At 54.9% G+C, this 17,713-nt stretch overlaps 1 protein-coding gene across 1 annotated transcript; it reads left to right on the forward strand.

Moving 5' to 3' along the window:
* Positions 1–806: 806 nt before the first annotated feature.
* CRLF2 (cytokine receptor like factor 2) lies at positions 807–16,600 on the forward strand. Its single transcript, XM_081043213.1, has 8 exons — positions 807–937; positions 7,708–7,810; positions 9,124–9,287; positions 9,852–9,985; positions 10,699–10,861; positions 11,349–11,454; positions 13,653–13,737; positions 15,637–16,600. Exons 1-8 carry the CDS (start codon positions 856–858, stop codon positions 15,913–15,915), a joined length of 1,116 nt encoding a protein of 371 aa, XP_080899339.1. The 5' UTR covers positions 807–855; the 3' UTR covers positions 15,916–16,600.
* Positions 16,601–17,713: the final 1,113 nt, after the last annotated feature.

A 17,713-nucleotide genomic window follows, 5' to 3' on the forward strand; every position in this document is an offset into this window, starting at 1 on the left:
CCATCCATCCATCCATCATCCATCCATCCATCCATCCATCATCCATCCATCTATCCATCCATCCATCCATCATCCATCCATCCATCCATCCATCCATCCATCCATCCATCCATCCATTACCTATCACACGAGGGCGTCCACACCCCACTTCTGTGTGGTAGACAGGCTGATATCCCCGAAACGTGCACAGAGTTTATGGAAATGACTGACAAAGCAGCTCTCTGTGGTGTGATGAAGAATCTCGAGACGGCAATCACCCCGGATTATCCAGCGGGGCATGAGGGTCCCTATTTAGCAGGACCTGCCGGCTTCCGGGAGCGGCAAGGGTGGCCATGAGCTGGCCGCTGACCCACAGTGACCCGGGCTGGTGCCCTGAGCGTATCACACCCACACATTTCCCTGGTAACTCTCTGGAGAATGATTCTTTCTTTGCACTCGGGGTGTCCCCGCACTGCCTCCCTCCTGGAGAGCGAGCTGACTGCCACTTGGTTTGAGTCACACGGTGTCACATGTCTGCCCCTGGTGGCCTGTGCTGTCCAGGATACCTCAGGGACATGCTGCCTGTGGGAGCCCGTGGGGACCCTAGGGTCACAAGCCCACGTGACCGTCACGAGCCACGCGATCCCAAGAGTCCTGAACAGACAAGGTCAGCATGTGCCACGCTTGCGAGCAACGCCCGTGGACATAGGATTCTCCTTTCTTTTTTGGCCAAGAGTCATCTCTTTTAAATAAAGCATGACTCAGTTTCCTGTAGTCACTTCCCTCTTTCGTTCTGCTTTTTTAAAACGGAGCGATCTCTGCTGATTAGGCATGAGCTGAAATCGCTCCGTCCTGCTCTCTCCGTGCTCTGCCAGCATGAGGCCGGCCTTCCCGCCCTGGGCAGCGGCCACGCTGCTGCTTGTGGGACATTTGACAGCTGCGGGCGAAACGGGAGCTGGTAAGGGTGCTGCCCATACGGCCGTGTGTGTGTGGCTCATGTGTCCTTAGCTTTCACCTCCCTTCCTTCCTTTTCGTTTTCTTTCTTCCTTTCTTTCTTTTTTTTCCTTTTTCTTTTATTGGTCTCTTGGGCTGTTTTGTGCGTCAAAGTTCCCACGAGCCTGCCCAGGATTCTGAGAATCCACAGAGCGCAGTGGGCGGCTTGCAAAGGGCCCGTGCTTGAGTGAATCCAACACTGGGTTTGCGCGGAGAAACGCAATGAATGACAGGGGCGTGCGTGTGCTGAGCGGAGACTCTGGGCGGCTTCGGGGCTCTTCCTGCCTTCACATGGGGTGGGGGCTTCTGTGCCGGTCACTATTTACCTGCCTGTGGTGACATCGTGTCAGGGGGGCCTCCGAGGAAACTGGGCTTTGCCGTCAGTGGGTGTTGGACCCGTCCCGCTGTCCGTCAGCCTCCCCCCAAAGGCTCTGCTTGGCCTGCGGACCTGGTGCCTGGGGGTTTTCCAGAAAGCTGACGCCACGCTGACCTTATGAGCTTAGGTAAAAGGTGGCAGCGGGAGAAGGCAGCTGGGAGGCAGCCCCGGCACCAGACCAGCTCACACTGAGCCTCCAGCTCGGGGTCACACACACGTGGACACAGCACGCTGGACCTCTCGTGCCCAGTGCTGTTGTGTCCGTCTCGTGTCCCTGCTGTGGCCGTGTCCCCACCATCCCCATGCGCTGCAGTCTGGGGCTGGCCCGTTGGATTTGCAGCCGACAGAGCCGGGGAGCCTGGATGTGGGTGTCCGCCGGGCTGCTAACGCTGTGCGTGGCCCGTCCCTCTGCGTTCGGAGCGGTAACCAGGCCCTCTGTGTGCCAGCGGCAGGAGGCAGAGGGACGAAGAATTCAGTGTCATTGGAGCTCCCGCTGCACCGGGCGTTTCCTTGAGACCCGTTTCCTCCCTGCCACCCGCCTGACGGGCCGTGTGATGGGAAAACGCACAGATCAGGCCAGTTCTGGGTCCTGACCCCCTCGGAGCCCAGGAGCGGCTGCCAGGAACGGCGACGGGTGGAGGGTCCCAAGCCGGGATTTCGGCCGCCGAGGGGACCCCACTCGGAGCCTTTCTAGTAACTTCTTAGAAAACGAGAAGCTTGCTTTCTTGGTGAAAGGCTTTTGTGGTTTGCTCGCTTTTCTTCTTTCCACAGAGCTGCTTTTTACCCGAGTTCATCAGAGGTGTGAAAACGCTTGTGAACTCGAGTGAGGATGGGGGGGAGGCTGGGGACACCACCGTCTTAGGAAAGGGCCCCCTGTCCCCTGCCCTGGGGCATGTCCGTCATTCATGCACGGGCCTCAGCCAGCAGGCACCGCCGTCGGCCCATAGCCGGCGGGACGGGGGTCCCACACATGCTCAGGGACCCCCGTGTCCCCCAGGCCGTCACTGCAGAGGACGATGGCTGTGTAACCTGTCGTTTCAGACACCAGGACTCAAGGCGGCCGTGGAGGGTACAGCCATGTGTGCGTACCCCTTGGGGGACGGCAGAGTTTGCAGGGAGGCTTTGGGGGCTGCCAGTTAGACCGAACCGAGAGCTTCACAGATGGCGGGCTTCTAGGAGGTGGGAGGAGGGACCCTAGCGATCGCATCGGGTGCCATTTCAGCCACCGAGCTCTGAGGACGTTTTGCCACGAGTGTCCAGGAATTTCCTGGGAAGCAACACTGTGCTCTAGGGATGGACAGCAGCTCCGAGCGGTGTCCTCGGCCTCTGGGACACAGGTGAGGAGCCAGAACCAAGGCCATGGGGACAGTGGAAGCCCGGCCTGGACCAGGAGAGGCTTGGGGTGACCCTGGGGGGGCCGGGTGGACAGGAGGACGTGACTCAGGGGCACGAGCTCAACTTAAGGGGGGGTCCAGCCGGGCACGGGTCACGAGGGTGGCCCTGCGTGTCGGTGGCTCTGAAGTGTCCTTGGTTGATTTGGTGCTGGTCTCAGCATTTCAGCAGCATGGTAAATTAGGGGAAAAAGAAAAAGAGGGAGAGAGACAGAGAGACAGACAGAGAGAGAGAGAAAGAGAGAGGAGAGAAAAAAGATAACAGGAAGAAAGAGACAAAAAAGAAAAAAGAAAGAAACAAAGGAAGGAAAGGAGAGAAAAAAGAAAGTAAAGAAAGAGAGAAAAAGAAACAAGGAAGAAAATGAATGAAAGAAAGAAAGAAAGAAAGAAAGAAAGAAAGAAAGAAAGAAAGAAAGAAAGAAGGAAAGAAGGAAACGAGGGGGGAGGACCGCCTGCTTTGATCTGACCTTACCTACCCCCACCCCCAAAATACCCCACAGTATTTGGGTGCCAAATCCCTTGCTGTCCCCAAGCTCATTAAAGCAAACAATTTTTACAATTTGTTTTATGATGCGTCAGTCAGCTTTTCTCTGTCTCTGTATTTGTGTCTAAATTTCCAAGGAAATTCTTGGTATTCAGAGGATGGCCCGCAGTTGGCAAATCTGTTCATCTCCACGTTTCCTGCAGCCTACGTGTTTTTCTGGGGGGGGGGGGTGTGGGGGCGGGGAAGGAGGGTGACAGTTCAAAGGCAGCTTTTCAAAAGCCCCAGGCCTTTGACCTGGGCCTGCACCCGTGACAAGTGGGGCTGCCGGCGACACCAGCCGCCCCTTCTAAGGTGACGCGCCCGTGGGGTCCCCGCGCACCCATGTTAGAGGACAAAGGGTCCGTGGGGAGTGAGGGGAAGGCAGCGGAAAGGCAGGTAGCGAGACAGGTGGGCCAGGAGATGGCGTTTTTGGGAAACAGCGCCATGGAGATGTAATTCCCGTATCATCCAGTCCATCCACGGAGAGCGGGCCATTGCGAGTTTTCTGGTGTGTTCACACCTGTGCAATGACCACCATGTCATTCCAGAACGTTCCACCTCCCCAGGAGACCCGTCCCCACGAGCTGTCCCTCCCCCTCGGTCCCCCAGCCCCTGACGACACGCACCCACGTCCTGTCCGTGGAGGAGCCTGTTCTGCACATTTCACGGAAACGGAGTCACACGCTGGGTGGCCTTGGGTGTCTGTCACTCCCTGAGCAGTGTCCTCGGGGTCCCTGCACGTGCTGGCGAGTGTCAGCGCCGCTCTCTTTTTCGGGGCCGAGTGACAGTCCCTTATGTGGACGGACCCCCTTGTGTTTATGCAAAGAGACGCCTTTCCGATTTCAGCCCAGACGTCCTGAGACTGGAAAGCCCACTGGTCAGAGACGACAACAGGGCAGGGACAGTCCTTCCGACAGACGTCCCCACGCCCGGAGCGCAAACAATTCCTTCCTTCCTTCTTGTGACATAAACATTTTGAAATAGCCACATTCGGTGGCTGATCTTTCCAAACAGGTGACGGGAAAAGACACATCATGTACCGTTTACCGTCTTAACCGGTTCGCCGGGCTGCGCGCAGTGGATTGAGCCCATTCACGTTGTCCATCCCCAAAGCTCCCCATCCTCCCAAACTGAGACTCGGTCCCCGGAAAACAGCCCCCCATCTCCCTGGCAGCCCCAGCTCCGGGCACCTTCACCCATTTCCTAATTGTTCCCTTGTCATCGAGCTGTGGGAGCCGGGGCAGCGTGTCCCTTAATATTGGCATTTCAGAGACTTAATCCCGGGTCCCTGATAGACATTCCTGGGACCTCCCTCGGCCAGGCGGCTTCCTGCCTTTAGCAGGGTTTACATTCATTGCCGAGACGATGGTTTCCTAAAGTAAGTGCCCCCCAGAATCGGGAGGGCCTCGTCCCTCGTGTTCAGCAGGGAGCGCGAAGCCTGTTCTTTGAAAGCTGGACTGGCCAAAGCCTCCAGGAGCACTTAGCCCAGAAGGAACAGGGACACGGTGACATCGGTGACCTTTCCCCGTGTCACGGCTTCGGCAGCTGCCCTTTGTCCCTGGGGCTGACTCATCCTGTGGGGCAGCCCTTGAGGCACATGACCGTCCCTCTGGAAAGCTGGGGCGTGTGGCTTCACCGATGACACATGCTTTCCTGCAGCGGGGTGCCGCACGTCTGACGTCACATGTGCTGAGCACGGAGCTGTCACCCTCCCTCAGTGGACGGACACTTCAGAAGGTGGTCCCTACGAGGCAGGGGTGAGGTTCCCCTTCTGGAGGCCCGGGGTTCCCCGCGGCCAGGATGCCACCCTCCCCGACAGGCCTGCTCCCCGTTTCAGGAAGCAGTGGCTCAAGTTCTGAGCGTGTCCCCTGTGCTCAGGCATGGTTGCCAGGAAAGACCGTCCTGTCCTCGCCGGCCGGCCGCGGGGAAGGGCTCCCTGCTGATACCAGACACCTGTACATCTCCCGTCCCTGTTGGGGTCCCAGGGAAGTGCAGTCTGGTTGCCACGATCCCGGGAGTCGAGAGGCTCAATAGACAAACGGGCGACAGTCAGAGCAGCTGGAAACGGACGACCCTCACCCACAGCCTGCAGCCCCCTGCGCAGGAAACCGGCCCCCGCGTCAATCCCTGGCCACTTTCCCAACGCTTGTCCCTGCGTCTAACTTGGGACCGACCACACAGAGCCAAATCTGAGTCACTCGGGACGCCCCGCTTCTCCCGAGCCACGTCTGGCGCCCGCGGGCCAGCAGCCCCGTTCAGGGCACAGCGGCACCTTTCCGCTTTCTCCCAGGACGCTGCCCCCCCACCCCCCGCCTGCCTTTGGGTCTCTGCCATGTGCAGGGGACGGTGGCCGAGCCCTTGCCAGCAGCCCCCTCTGAGAACACAGCCCGTGTTTCTCGTGATTCGGGCAGTCGGCCCTTCATTCCACCGTGTACTCACTGATCATCGGCACCAGAAAACGGGACGTGAGTATTGGTGGGTGATCTCGACAGAAGCACGAAGAAACGGCAAGACGGGCTTCGGAGACTGGGTTGCATTGGGATGACAAAGGAGCCGTGATGGTTGAGTCTGGGCCACGAGATCAGCTGCGGCCCCGTGAATACTCACTGGGCAAAGCACACACCTCGCAGAGGGTCTGACCGGACACAGCTGGAGCCAGACGTCTGTCCACCTCTCACCCCGGGGGTCAGGGGCTGCACCCAGCACCGAGGTGGAGTGTGAGTCCCTGACCAGGGACCGCCAGCCCCTCTGTCTCAGCCTGTGGACATGTGTCTGCTCACCCGCCTCGTCTGCTGGGCGCTGGAAACGTGTCCCTTCATCCACCCAGAACTCCACCCATGTCCGTCTTTCTACATCTGTCTGTCTATCTGTCAATCGTCTATCTGTCCATCCATCCAACCACCATCCATCCATCATCCATCCATCATCCATCCATCCATCCATCATCCATCCATCCATCCATCATCCATCCATCCATCCATCATTCCATCCATCATCCATCCATCCATCATCCATCCATCTATCCATCCATCATCCATCCATCCATCCATCTATCATCCATCCATCCATCCATCCATCCATCATCCATCCATCCATCCATCTATCCATCCATCCATCATCCATCCATCCATCATCCATCCATCCATCATCCATCCATCCACCATCCATCCATCCATCCATCATCCATCCATCCATCCATCATCCATCCATCCATCCATCCATCATCCATCCATCCATCATCCATCCATCCATCCATCCATCATCCATCCTTCCATCCATCCATTATCCATCCATCCACCATCCATCCATCCATCCATCATCCATCCATCCTTCCATCCATCCATTATCCATCCATCCACCATCCATCCATCCATCCATCATCCATCCATCCATCCATCATCCATCCATCCATCCATCCATCCATCCATCCATCATCCATCCATCCATCCATCATCCATCCATCCATCCATCATCCATCCATCCATCCATCCATCCATCCATCATCCATCCATTCATCCATCATCCATCCATCCATCCATCATCCATCCATCATCCATCCATCCATCCATCCATCCATCCATCCATCATCAATCCATCCATCCATCCATCCATCCATCCATCCATCCATCCACCATCCATCCATCCATCATCCATCCATCCATCCATCCATTCTCCATCCATCCATCCATCCATCCATCCATCATCCATCCATCCATCCATCCATCCATCCACCATCCATCCATCCACCATCCATCCATCCACATCCATCCATCCATCCATCCATCATCCATCCATCCACCATCCATCCATCCACATCCATCCATCATCCATCCATCCATCCATCCATCCACCACCCATCCATCCATCGGGCACCTAGCTCTCCTCTGTCCTTGTACTCCCACTTCTAACCCAGCACCCGGGGTGCAGCCCAGCTTTCCATGCCTGCACACCCATACTCCCTTCTCCGACAGGTGGAAACCCACAACAGCCCTGCATGTGTGCTCCACCCTAAAACGCTCCTGTCACGTCCTTTCAGAGTGACTAACTCAGACCTTTGCAAAAGAGCAGGCTAGTAAAACCTAAGGGGCCTTTAGAGACGGTCCTCAGTAGCCTCACTTGTCCTTGACCTTCTCCTCAAGGTGTCGTGTGTGAAGTTGTGGGTAAGACTGCGTTGGGCAGCCAGGGGACAGGGTTGGATGCCTCTCTGGGTGCCCACAAAAGATGGTGTCATTGGGTGCACAGGCTGTCTGCTGCAAACGACCCTCATTACCTCTTGCAAACACGAGAAGAAAGGCAGCGGTGACGTGGCTTCTGACTGTTGTCTGGCATGTTGGTTGCATGTGCCCCTTTCCTGCAACACCTCACGTGCACGAGAGGAGGGCCGACGTCACGTGACAAATCCCAACCTCCGTTCAGCTTTGTGTCTCTGTGTGTCTTTTATGCAGGGGAAGCATTGCAAGTCCACATTCTCAATTTTAATTTCGAGACCGTGCAGGTGACCTGGAATGCGAGTGAACGCTTGGGGACCAATCTGACTTTCGTGTACAAGTAAGTGTCCTCGGGAAGGGGCGAGCCACGTCCTGTGCTGAAACACCTCTTCCTCTGAGACGCTGGCCGTGGGCAGGGCCAGGAAGCAGAGGCGTGAACCATCAGAAGACGCAAAGTGGGAATGTGTGTGCTCCGTGGGGCCCCCGGTTCTCACCACAATCACAACCGCAGTCGCCCAAACCTTCGAACGCAGTGATGACGGAGTCACGCACGAAACTACCTAGATTCCCTTCAGGACCTTCGCGACGTGGCTTATTCACCCAGGGCCCCCGCCACGGCTCAGCGGCTGTGTTTGACAGCACGCGCCTTGCCTTGAAATAGTCTCTGCTTTGCCGCGAGGCCAACGGTTACCATCCCCAAACTTTTCACACCGGGGCCCCAGGGGCCAGTGGCCCCAAACACGTCTCCTTTTTGTGGGTTTGTTTGCCTGGCTTTCCCACGCCTCAAAGACGCCAGTATAAACGTGGGAGGAAGGGTTTTTCCAATCAATTCAGTCTCAGTTGTGTGAACAGCAGACGTGCGGTGTGAGGTTGGCTCTGTGCAGTGATGGCCCCCGAGATTAACGTGAAAGCACATCGAAGAGGGAAACTCTCAGGTGAATGGATTCGGCACAGAAGGCCCAGAAGAAACAAAGCGCTGGATTTCCCCGGCGGTCACACGGATAAGTCACTTCTGTTTTCTGACCATCGGGTTCTTCATTCACAAAGGGGGGTATTTTTTTTCAACAAAAATTCCTTTTTTTTCAATTGAGGTATAATTGATATATAACATTATATGAATTCATATACCATTATATGAATTACATAATGATGCAATATTTGTACGTGTTGCAGAACGATCACCACAAAAGTCTAATTAACATACACAGGGGGATATTTTTGATTGTTTGAGGTCTTAAGGACAGAGCGTGGGCTGGTCTCAGGCTTCTTTGCATCGCAGGAAAGCCACACAGAGACCCCCTCATCCTGGTACACCCTTTTCCAATTGTCTTTCAAATCAGAGGCTTGGTTAACTGCACAGGTCCAAGCAAAGCTGTATTAATTCATGGGGCAGCCGTGACAAAGTGCCACAAACCAGGCACCTCACAACCACAGACACCCATCCTCCCCCGGCCTGGAGTTTGAACCCTTGAGAGAGGGGACGCTTGTCTGTCTGCACAGATCCTGCTGCCGTCATCAGGGCGAAGCGAGCAAACCCGCTCTGCGTCCGTGGCCAAGTCATGGAGCCCAGCGCTGGCCACAGACGTGCTCACGGGTGATTGTGAAGGACGCCGTCTGGCTAAACGGTTCTGTTTTGTTTTTTTTTAACCGCAGTTTCACGAGCATGAACACGAAGGCGCACTGCTCCAGCTATATTCTCCGGGAAGGTCGCACGGCTGGGTGCCTCCTGGACGCCCCCGGGGACGAAATCCTGTCTTTTTCCATCTGGAACGGGACGTATCCTCTTCTCAACGACAGCGTGTGGATCAGCAGTTTCTGTAAGTGCCGAGAGCTCGTAGCCCACCCGTCTCTGTAACAGAATCCCGCTTTCCACCTGAGAGGTCACGTGTCACCTGTGTTGGTTCTTCCCAGAGACTCTGCGGGAATGTGTGACCCAGGCTCGTCTGGAGGTTTCTGGAAACCCTGGGTGTCCCTTGGCTTGTGGCTGTGTCAGCCCCTCTCTGCCTGTATTGTCACGTGATGTCCCCTCTATGTGTCTCTGCGCCTCTCCTTCTAAGGACACCTGTCCCCGGGGATCAGGACCACCTTCGGCAGGAGAACCTCCTCTTGTCTTAAGTGACCACCGCTGTCATGATCTTACTTCCTAAGGCCGTCACATTGTGACGTTCTAGGAGGCAAAGCATCAGCATATCTTTCTCGGGGGGAGGGGAACACAGGCCATCGTCCCATGGTATAAAGACAAGAGTTTCCCACGCATCCCGGGCCGCGGCTTCCCTGACACAGGACACGGGAAGCCGGCCTCCCAGGAGGTCCTGTAACCCCGGATGTGTGGCATGCTTGTGTCCGCAGAGGGCTCACTGTCCCTCGTCTCTTGTTCTCAGTGAAGCCCAGCCTCCCGAAAGACCTGCACTTCCAGTGGCACCAGGAGGCACTCACGGTGACGTGTCGCGAGCTGCCCTACGGCGAGCTGCTCTACGAAGTCCAGCACAGAAGCCTCTTTGACAGCGAGTGGCAGGTGTGTGGCGGTGGCGCCGGGTGGCCGCGACGGGCAGACGTCGCTGAAGGAATTCCTCATGTGACCTAAGGCCTGGCGAGCGTCAGGCCAGCGGCGAGCAGCCCGGGTACGGCTCCGTGGGACGGTCAGGAGGTCCGAGTCCCTTCCGTCTGGGGCGATGTCACCGGTCCTCGTGACCCTTCCACTGATTAGGCGAGGCCCACCTATGTCGTGGATTGACTTCCCGGGAGCCGATTCTAGCTCTTCATCACGTGTACAAATACCTTCCCAGGGACATCCACGCTGACCGTTGACCACAGCCCTGGACACGGGGCCTGGCCACGCCGCCACGTGCAATCCACCTTCCTCACACCCCCTCACTGGCCGTGGTTCCCGGTACCTTCCACCCTGTTTATCTGCCGTTTATGGACCACGGGCGTCTCCAAAGGAACCACGTGTTCCTTACCCTCATTCATCAGAAGAAGCGACACTTTTGTTGCACGGAGGAACTTGTCAGCACGAAGGAAGCCTCCGAAAGCCCCTGTATGTGCTTTGTTACGAAGCGTTTCCCTTCCTCCCTTTCCGCGTCTGGCGGGCGCTGTCCCCGAGCATCGAGAGAGGACGTGACACAAAAGGGCCCATGTCTGAGAGCGGGGACCTCGTGTGACGTCCTGGCACGAGAACCGCGGGTCCAGGGGCCGTCACTGACCGCCGCGTGTGTTTTCCTTCCGCAGGCCAAAGAGGAAGAGACATGCAATGTGACGATAGAGGGTCTGGATATCGATAAATGTTATTTGGTCCGGGCCCGAGTGAAAACCATGGAGTCCGGCTACGGCGCTGACACGTACCCCAGTGACTGGTCGGAGGTGGCACACCTGCAGAGGGCCGAGCTGCGAGGTAACGCGGGTCACACGGGGTCGGGGGCCTGCAGCCCCGCTCCGGGGCAGGCGGACGGAGTACCTGCAACCACAGCTGGCCTCCCCTCTGCTCCAGGCAGCCTTCCTCTCGGGGCTAATTGTCGTGGGTTTTTTTTCTATTAACTCAGCAAGAATAATAGGGAGTGTTTATGAACATTGTCATAGATAGATGACAGAGAGATGGTGGATAAATGGATGATGGGTGAATAGACAATAGCCAAAAGCAAGCCCCGATATCCTCAAGCATCCCAATAACACGGGGACCCTAGGTCACGGTGCTGAGCTCCCCGCTGAGGGCCCGATGTGTGTCCGTCAGAGACACCGCGTCTCCTCCCGGGATGTTTCTCACTGAGATGACAATTTGCTGCCCCTGACCTGCATAAAGGAACACCACGCTGGGGGCAGATGTGTGGAGCCCCACGTAGGATCGTGTTGAAAGCTCACAGGACCGTTGTCTTTCTCCTTAGATTCGTGCCAAGAGAAAACGCTCTTCCCCAAGTTTGTTTTAATTTCCGCCGTGGTCGTCTTGCTGATCATGTACCTCGTCTTTCTGTTGGTGTGGAAACTGCGGAGGTAAGGACTGCTTCCGTGGGTTTCGTCACACACGTGGGCACAGGGCTTTGCTTCTTGCATGTCCGAGACGTGCAGAGAAAGGAGACTCCGTCCTCTGATACGGTTACTTAGTGGGGCCTCACGTCCTCCACCACGTACCTCACGAGGAGGATGGTGGGAAAACCATGCCAGCCGTGCAGACCTATGTCTATTCCTGGAAAAATTTTCTCTTGCAAACAGTCCAGCTGCTGGAATGTTATCTCTTTTCACACGCAGGCCCCTGAGCTGTGTCCTCTGAGCCCAGGGTGACACATGCTTAAAACACCTTTAAATTTTTAGTTTTCCTTGGAACGTGATTCATTTAGACCATTTGATGAGTATGTGAGAAGAACCGCACAAAGACATCTTGTCCACTTGCTCACGGCAGTTCTAGCCACAGCAAAATAATATTCTTCGAGGCCATGGGCGGCTTCTCGGAACTACGACATCAAATCGTTTTCTTCATTAACCTTCCGTACACCAATTGAACCACAGTTATTTCCATCTTGAGTCCAACGTACCTGTGCCCAGGCGTTCAGCTGTGAGTGACATTTGAAGGTTCTGGCTGCCATCTTGGTTTGTTAGGACGGGGTTTCCATAGCAACGGCAGGAGGGACGCGTGCGACCTCTCTTTGGGAGCACTGGTGCTGCGTCTGCGCCAGGCTGAGTTAGACGACTCGGAAGGTGTGCCCTCCCAGGCCCATGCAGCATGGAGATGCCTCATTGAATTCTTATCAGTCATCTGTTATCTCACCTCTTTGACCAGCTCAAAGAGACACCACCCATATGCTAAGGAGGAGACAGGGCCGTTGACTGGTGACTTGTCTGGTGTTTTTAATACAGAATTGAAACAAACCCCCCGCTCGTCCCACCCCCGAGAAAAACTGACAGATAACCTTCTTGGCAAAAGCTACCACTTGCCTTGTCTTCAAGGGAAGCCTGTCTAGCGCTGCTGTAACAAACGACTATCGTTGGGGCGCAAACAACAGAAATGTATTCTCTCCTAGTCCTGGAGGCTGGAAGTCCGAGACCCAGGGTTTCTCTCGAGTCCTGTCTCCTCAGCTTGTAGGACAGCCGTCTTCTCTCCACATCTTCACGTGGTCTTCCCTCCATGTGCAGGCACAGCCCTGGCGTCCCTCTCCCTTCTCATAAAGACACCGCTTGTATTAGATTAGGGGCGTATCAAATTACAACCTCTTAGGTGCTGTATCTGGAGTCCTGTGAATTAAAATGACCAAGGACAGATAACAGGAGAAAAGGCATATGTTTCTTTATTGATGTAATTTTTTTTTACATGTATGGGGGCTTCAAAGAAAATAAGTAACCCCCCGGCAAAAAAAGTAGTTATTCTAGGGGTGGCTTATATACCATTTTAACAAAGGGTGATTGATAAATTGTGCACAAGTGACTAGACAGAGATTTTGGAGCTCTGGGTAAGTGGCAAATTAAGGGAAGGACACTAGTAAATGTGTGAAGGAAACTAATAGTAGATAAACATTGTCTGCATGGAATTATCTCGGTGCCATCTCTGGTGATAAGACTCATTCTCCATTTCCTGGTAAAGGAGCTGGGAGTGGGGGTGGGGAAGGGGAGCATGTTCACAAACAGAAACTTGCTTTGCACAACGAGAAGTTGATGCCCTGTTTCTAGGTCCATGGGGGAAGGTAGAGAGCCCTCCCCACATCTGCTGCTTCTCAAGGGCCTTCCGCTCAAAATCATCAACATTTCCAAGGGGCATGTTTTGGGGATAATATGTCCCGATTGCCTCCCGGCTGCATCTTTATGACCTCCTTTAGTTTGGGTTACCTCTTAAAGCCCCCACATCCAAATACAGTCATGTTGGGAGGGTTAAGGCTTCGACCTATGATTTTGGAAAGGTGACACAACGTACTTCCAAATACCAACGACATGGAAATAGGCTTCGTGTGTCGTAGGAATCATTACTTACAGGAAAGTGGTCTGTGCCCCTCATAGCATATTCCTGGTGGGTGGATGGGTGGGTGCTGGTAGGGTGTCAGGGGAATGGAGGGGGGTGCATGCCTTGAAATGGAGGGCACAGCTCCATCTTGGGCACTGAGTCTCTGGGGCCAAATTCTTCGGCCACCCTCAATTGCTCATCGGGTTCTGTGTCCCTTAGATGCCCACTCCCCATCTGACCAGACTCTCCATGTGCGTTTCAGAGTTAAGAAGCTCCTCATGCCCAGCGTGCCTGACCCCAAATTCACCTTCCCCGGGCTCTTTGAGGCACACCGGGGCAATTTCCAGGTAAAGTCATCTTTCTGGGCACATGCCAACTGCTCTGCTTTGCCAGGCTCTGAGGGTTCCCGAACGCACTCTTTTCAACAGCAGCGTTTCTTCCCTCTCTCTCTCCACGTTCCCACAGGCCCTTTCTGGTTTGAAAACAGCAGAAAAACACTTTTCTCTTTCTGTCAGAGAGAAGCTGCAAGGGTCTCAGAAAGCAGCTTCTCCTTAAATCAGCCCCAGAGATCAGCGCCCCCGTGGGGTTTTTTTAGCCCCAGAGATCAGCGCCCCCACCGGGTTTTTCGGCCTAATCGCCTTCTGATCTCATCAGGAAGTCATGCTCTCAGCGTGCTCCCTCTGTGGGGCTGAACACAAACCTGAGCTTCCGCTTTCCAACGTTTATAGTCATTATTTCATTCATGGGGTAAGTGCTTAGGAGGGCTGAGTGCCAGCTGCTGGGGAATTAGGGACAGGGGACCAGCCCCCGCCCCCAGGAGCTCACCAGATGCTGGAGAGTCAGGCATGGATTTTATAAAACAATGTTACCAGCGTCTTGTGAGTTTTCGGGGGCTGCAACAAACTGGGGAGGGGGCTCAAAACATCATAAATTTATGTTCCCCCAGCCTGGAAACCAGGAGTCTTCCCTCAAGGTGTCCCAGGGCCACGCTTCCTCCGGGGGACGGTCCCTCCTGCCCCTTCCAGCTCCTGGGGGCCCCAGGCGTACCTGGGCTGGTGGCCGCCTCCCTCTCATCTCTGCCTCCATCTCCACGTGGCGTCTCCTCTGTGTCTGTGTCCCTCCTCTTCTGTCTCTGCTGAGGACACTATCATTGGGTTCAGGGCCCCCCGATCCAGGACGACCTCGTCTTAATTTCTTTGCATCTGCAAAGACCCTATTTCTAAATAAAATCACACTCACAGGGTCTAGATGTTAGGACTTGGGGATATATTTATTTTGGGGAAAGGGTTTGCACCATTCAACTTATTACAGGAACAAGGTAAATTTCAAAATTATTTAGGTGTAGGGAAAGAAAAAAACCAAGGGAAAAAAAACTTTCCTCTACCCTCTTAGGTTCTGTGTCTGGGGACTGTAAATTAAATGGGAAAAATACAGATTAACAGGTAAAAGGTTTATTTCATATGCATACGATGGGGGTGTTCACGAAAGAAAGAAAGAAAGAAAGAAAGAAAGAAAGAAAGAAAGAAAGAAAGAAAGAAAGAAAGAAAGAAAGAAAGAAAGAAAGAAAACCCCAAAGAGGTGTTTAGACCTGGGGGAGCAACATGCCATTTCAATGAAGGGTGATAGAGGGGCAACAAGAGATGAGACAGAGGAAGGGCATTTGGGCTTGTGAGAGGCAGGTAAGATGTGGGGAGGTGACTAGGAAAGGCATGAGTAAGGGCTGTTTAGTTAAGTTTGATACAGAACGAGTCCTTTCTGGCTTGTCTCTGGACTGGAAAGGGGGAGGAGGCCACCTTTACAAATGGGCATTTTCTTTGTCATAGGGAAATGGCATGAAACAGCGAGGAGGAGGGCAGACAGGTCCTCCTCAGTTGGTTCTTTTTAAAACTGCGCTCAGCTCACAACAGTCGTCTTGCCAAAGTGGCCTGTTTGGGGTCGTCGTGTCCTGACCCTCTTCAGCGACACAGGACTTAGAGTGAACAGGAAAGCCCTCATGTTAGTGTCTTTGTAAGGCGGCCCTGGTTTCAGACCTGCCTTAGTCCCCAGCCTCCAAGGTCTGGCTTGTGAACAAGCCAAATGTGAGGGCTTTTTGGCGCCACGGGGAGGGGTGTTCCCGCTGGAGAGAGGTTGTTTGGTCCCAGAACCAGGTCTGTCCCAGGTGCTGGGAGAGTCTGTGGGGTCACTGGGCCAGGGAGCCTGCTGTGCTGGGTTTCCTCTGTGTGAATCACCATGTGTCACACTTGCAGGAGTGGATTAAGGACACCCAGAACGTGACCCAGTTGGATAAAGTAGAAGAAAGGGAGCAGGAGTGTGTTCTGGAAGAGGCCCCAATGGTCCAGCACTCCAAGGCTGAGACGGAGACACCCAGGGAAACGATGATCGGCCCCCTGTGCCTGCAGATGGGGGACAAAGAAGCCGCTGGAGACCCCGGCCAACCCCCTTGCCAGCGTCCCCAAGGCAAAGAGGTGCTGTCTCTCGGAAGCTTTACATTTGTGATCAGTGACAACTCATACGTGACGTTATGAGGGGCTGCAAATTCAAAGCCGACCTCGGGTCTGTGTCGACATTAAAGACCGAGGGGGGAACTTCTTGGAGACTCAAGACCCACCAGCATGAAGAGAACGCCCCGGACAAATAATGCCAACATCTGGGGACACTGAAGACCCCAACCGCCCAACCCATGCACTTAACTCTCATGCCATCTTTGCCACTATTCGAGGGCTTGAAGAAGGATTCAGCGTAGGTGGGAGACACCTGGAGGGGGCGGCGTTTTGCTCTCAGCGTGCGTGTCTTCGTGCCTGATGTGGGCACAGAACTGGCAAAGCAGCGTGGCCGGGGCGCCCTGCAGCCACCTTCCGTCCTGCGTGCCCCCTACCCCCCACATCTTGCTGTGTCTCCATTTCCAGTTGCCAGCACTCTCTGAGGTCTTTTGTTACGTGCACCAGCAAGCAAAACGCATCCTGCTTACACACGCCAACCAGCCACTCAGCTCTGGGTCTAAATGGAGACGGACCCACTTGGCAGCCATCGGGGTGTTTCCTTCCCGAGTCCACACGCCCCAGCTGGGTCTGCGACTCAGAGACAGGTAGACTTTCGGGACGTGCTCTGTACACGGCGACATGAAGCCCCTCCCCACCCCCAAGAGTGTACGTTCTGTTCTCGTCCTTTTCCTTGAAATAAAGAGAAAGCGTTAGCACGAGATGTGCGCTGAGAGCGCAGTCGGTGATGAACTTTCTGTAGACGGTGGCGAGCGTGAGCTGTTTTATCTCCTTGTGTTTTGTGTACAGCGTGTTTCCAGATGACGCAGGTCTGGGGTAAGGGAGCTGGCACGAAGCCACCTCCTGTGTCTCTGCAGGGGACTGTGTGTGTGTGTGTGTGTGTGTGTGTTGGGGAAATGCAATGTAACAAAATGCTTCAAATGTGTATCTTTTTATTTATTACTTTCACGTGTACAAAGCAACATAACGATTGGAGATTTCTATACTTCGCAGCGATGTCCCTGAGAAGTCCCGTCCCCACCTGGCACCGCACAGAGTTATCACCATATTATTGACTCTACTCCCTGTGCTGCACTTTACGTCCCCGTGACCGTTATGTCACTGCCAATCTGCCCTTTTTAATCCCTTCGCTTTTCTCACCCAGCCCCCCACACCCGTCCCGGGTGGCAACCCTGCATTTGTTCTCTGTGTCTATGAGTCTGTTTGTGTTGTTTGTTTATCCTGTTGTTGAGATGCCTCGTGTAAGTGAGACCCCATGGTAGGTGTCTGTCTCTGGCCGACTTCTCTCACTCAGTGTAATGCCCTCCAGGCCCATTCCTGTTGTCACACGGGCTTGAATGTCCACGATGGTCTCGCTGGCAGGTCTGTCACCATCCTGAGCCCACCCCAGGACGGGGCTGGACGTACGACCCTGCCCTGTCCACACCTGACTTCCGCACACGTGCGACTCTGCCGTGTTAAGAGGCTGATTAATTAAGGCGTGAGGTGAAGCCCGGCCCAGCTCAGGGGGAGGCCGTAACCCCAGAAATCAAGGGCCTCTCCTGGGCACCTCTGAGCCACGCACCCCTCATCTGCCCTGAAAGCTTGGCTCAGATGTGTCAGTGCGCTCGTCTGTTCATTGACTGACTTCTTGAGTGTATGTCTTCACTGCCTACTGGCCCCCCTCCCCCTCCCTCTCACTCTCTCTCTCCCCTTCTCCCCTCCCCCTCCCCTCCCTCCCCTCCCCTCCCCCACCTCTCCCTTTCCCCCCTCCCCCTCCCTCCCTCTCTCTCTCCCCCTCTCCCCTCCCCTTCCCCTCCCTCCCCTCCCCCTCCCCCACCTCTCC

The sequence above is a fragment of the Rhinolophus hipposideros genome (assembly GCF_964194185.1).
Source record: "Rhinolophus hipposideros genome assembly, chromosome: X".
In the NCBI taxonomy this organism is placed as follows: domain Eukaryota; kingdom Metazoa; phylum Chordata; class Mammalia; order Chiroptera; family Rhinolophidae; genus Rhinolophus; species Rhinolophus hipposideros.

What these genes read in the sequence shown, in the direction of transcription:
- CRLF2 (XM_081043213.1), top strand. Translation starts at nt 856, where the DNA reads ATGAGGCCGGCCTTCCCGCCCTGGGCAGCGGCCACGCTGCTGCTTGTG. An exon ending in TGCGGGCGAAACGGGAGCTG is followed by an intron (nt 938 to 7,707) that starts GTAAGGGTGCTG and finishes TCTTTTATGCAG; the next exon opens with GGGAAGCATTGCAAGTCCAC. An exon ending in GCAGAGGGCCGAGCTGCGAG is followed by an intron (nt 10,862 to 11,348) that starts GTAACGCGGGTC and finishes CTTTCTCCTTAG; the next exon opens with ATTCGTGCCAAGAGAAAACG.